The following is a 2500-nucleotide window of genomic DNA, read 5'->3' as shown; positions in this document are numbered from 1 at the left end:
ATAGAGAGAAGATCCGGTAGACGTCCGCGCTCTATGGTACCGTAAATTCCGGACTATAAGCCGCTATCTTTTTCCTACGCTTTGAACCCTGCTGCGGCTTATAAAATGGTGCGGCTGTAAAGCTAATCGTTTTCATTAAACACACGCAGGTGCAGCTGGGTGAATGCCTACAAGTGTTTCCTGCTGTTGAAAGTTTTCAACCGGAAGTAGAAGTGCCGTTCTGTCTTCTAGTCGATCATAGCGTTTCTACTCGTAAGGATCCTTCATTCGTCACTCCAAGAAAAGTTTGTAAGTTTTACAATATAACTAAACCGTCCCATTTGTGATGTCTGTAGAAGCGTTTTTATGCATATTTGTACGTGTTATTGTAATGTAATGAAGCCAGCATCGTTAGCAGTAGCTAATATGCTAACACATCTACGAATGTCTCTGTTAGTGTTATTAACTTCCAATATAATTATTTTTGTATCGTTCCAGTTTAACAAATTCCTCAGTAAATTCACCAAAACGTCACCGTGGCGTTATTGAGTCTGTTTTGCTGATTGGAGAGCTAGCTTGCTCGGCTAGTGGCTCCATGACCATGACTTCTGTTTTGTTTGATCAGCTGTTTTACAGACACCGTTTGGAAACAATTATGGTATGTAAATAAACATTAACAAAATATTTCTGTGTAAATAACTCATTTCACAACGTATATATCTGCGGCTTATAGTCAGATGCGGCTAATATATGGAAAATGTGTTATTTTTCTCGTAAATTTTAGTGGGTGCAAATACTGTAAAATACAGTAGATGATGTACATTATTTGTCAGAATAATTGTATCTAAATTATCACAAAACTTTGTGTTTCAATGAGTTCCCGGCGAGAAGACAAAAGCTGTCTTTGAACCTACCAAAAAGAAGGCTTGTAAAACTCCACTGTGTAGGATGGGAAGCAACATGTATTGTAATCCACAGAAATATTTTGTTTTGACCCAAGAACTACAAAGCGGAGAGGAAGCAGGGCCTGACTCCCCTCAAGGCACCTTTTCTTTGAACGGTTCTGTGACCGAGGGCAACGGCTGTTTACGACCTTTTCTGTAAACTGTTTTACGACCTTTTCTTTTTAACTGTTTTGTAATCAAAGGCGTGGGCTGTTTACGACCCCCGTCCCTTAGAGACAGCTGTTGCCATGTAATCAGGGAAAAGTCCAAATAAAAGAGGTGGCGTACAATCTTTCGCCAGAGCGTGGTGAGACACTGTCCAAAGGTACAGTGTCCAGGTGTCTCTCCTCAATTGAGCCAAATTTAATTCTGTCTATGTTTAATTATTTGCTTCTTGTCTTGTTTAATAGATGTCATCAGTGTTTGAACCTGACATCATTATTACATTACTTCATAAAACTACTGTACTTTGAACTGATTTCAATTAATTTCAATGTACTTTGGATACAAGTGTTTTGAGTTAAGAGCTCAGAACCTATTAAGCTCCTAAATGGAGGTATTACTGTAAAACGATTCGTCTTTTTAACCCACTTTTTTCCTCTTTAAGGCGTCTTCGTCTGTGCATGTCACTGGTTGTGTGAGCGACAGGAGGAAAAGCTCTGACTTCAGGCATGTTCCTTACATCCGGGTCAATGTTGTCATATTTCTCACCACCTCGTACGTCTGCATACAGCTTTCAATCTCGGCCTGAGTCAAGGTGACGGTTTTGCTTTCTTCCGGCGGATCAATCCAGGACTTCTTGTCCTCCCTGGCCTCGTCCGGGGTTTTCCTTCTGTGACGGAGACCGTTTGAGTCTCGTGACGAGGGCAGGCTGGTACTCTCTTTCGCGTCCTGTCAATGCAGACAATTGCACATCATCTTGATGGACTCTCATGCATCTTCCCAGGACTACAAAACAACAGAGGAGACAGAGCATTCGCAGTCGCAGAGTCTTTTAAATCACAACTTAAAATATTCTTATGCGCAGGATTTAAAAAACAAAAACAAGATAAGCTTGGCTTTCCAGGTGTTATGCCAATTTGATTGTAGACTCTTACTGACACCTTGTGGCGATAGGAAATTACTACACTTGATTTGTTTAGGCACTTCCGGGTTGACGATTCCAGGAAGTCAGTTTATGAGACAAATGAGAAGCAGACTCTTACAAAAAGATAAGTCTTTTTACAAAGACAAAAGTAAATATAAGTACAAGACTGAAGTAGAGTGCAAGATAAACAACAATAAAGTCTGCTTTGGAACTTTATTGGAATGTCTTGGATTGTTAGTTTTATAACCTCAATACATATAGTGAGGGCAGAACACCTAAAATTTTAGTGTGTTTTATTCAGTTTTCTCTTCATTTATCAGCTACTTGCATGTTTTTTTCATCAATTTATTATTCGATTTTTGTCATTGTCCTTAACTTGTACAGCACTTTGGGACAGCTTTAGCTGTTGTGCTTCATACCGTATTTTCCGGACTATAAGGCGCACTTAAAATCATTTTTTCCCCCTCAAAATTCGACAGTGCGACTTATA

General features: G+C 39.6%; 1 protein-coding gene across 1 annotated transcript in view; it reads right to left on the bottom strand.

The window, feature by feature from the left end:
• The window catches only part of ano8a (anoctamin 8a), an 81036-nt gene that overhangs the window by 18355 nt on the left and 60181 nt on the right, over positions 1–2500 (bottom strand). Inside the window, exon 14 of the mRNA XM_062022248.1 lies at positions 1638–1814. Coding sequence (XP_061878232.1) covers positions 1638–1814 — 177 coding nt within the window. The remainder of the gene's footprint in view (positions 1–1637; positions 1815–2500) is intronic.

This window comes from Entelurus aequoreus, linkage group LG16 (assembly GCF_033978785.1).
Source record: "Entelurus aequoreus isolate RoL-2023_Sb linkage group LG16, RoL_Eaeq_v1.1, whole genome shotgun sequence".
In the NCBI taxonomy this organism is placed as follows: domain Eukaryota; kingdom Metazoa; phylum Chordata; class Actinopteri; order Syngnathiformes; family Syngnathidae; genus Entelurus; species Entelurus aequoreus.
Note: the sequence above shows the minus strand (reverse complement) of the source record. Positions and strands in the feature narration are given on the sequence as shown.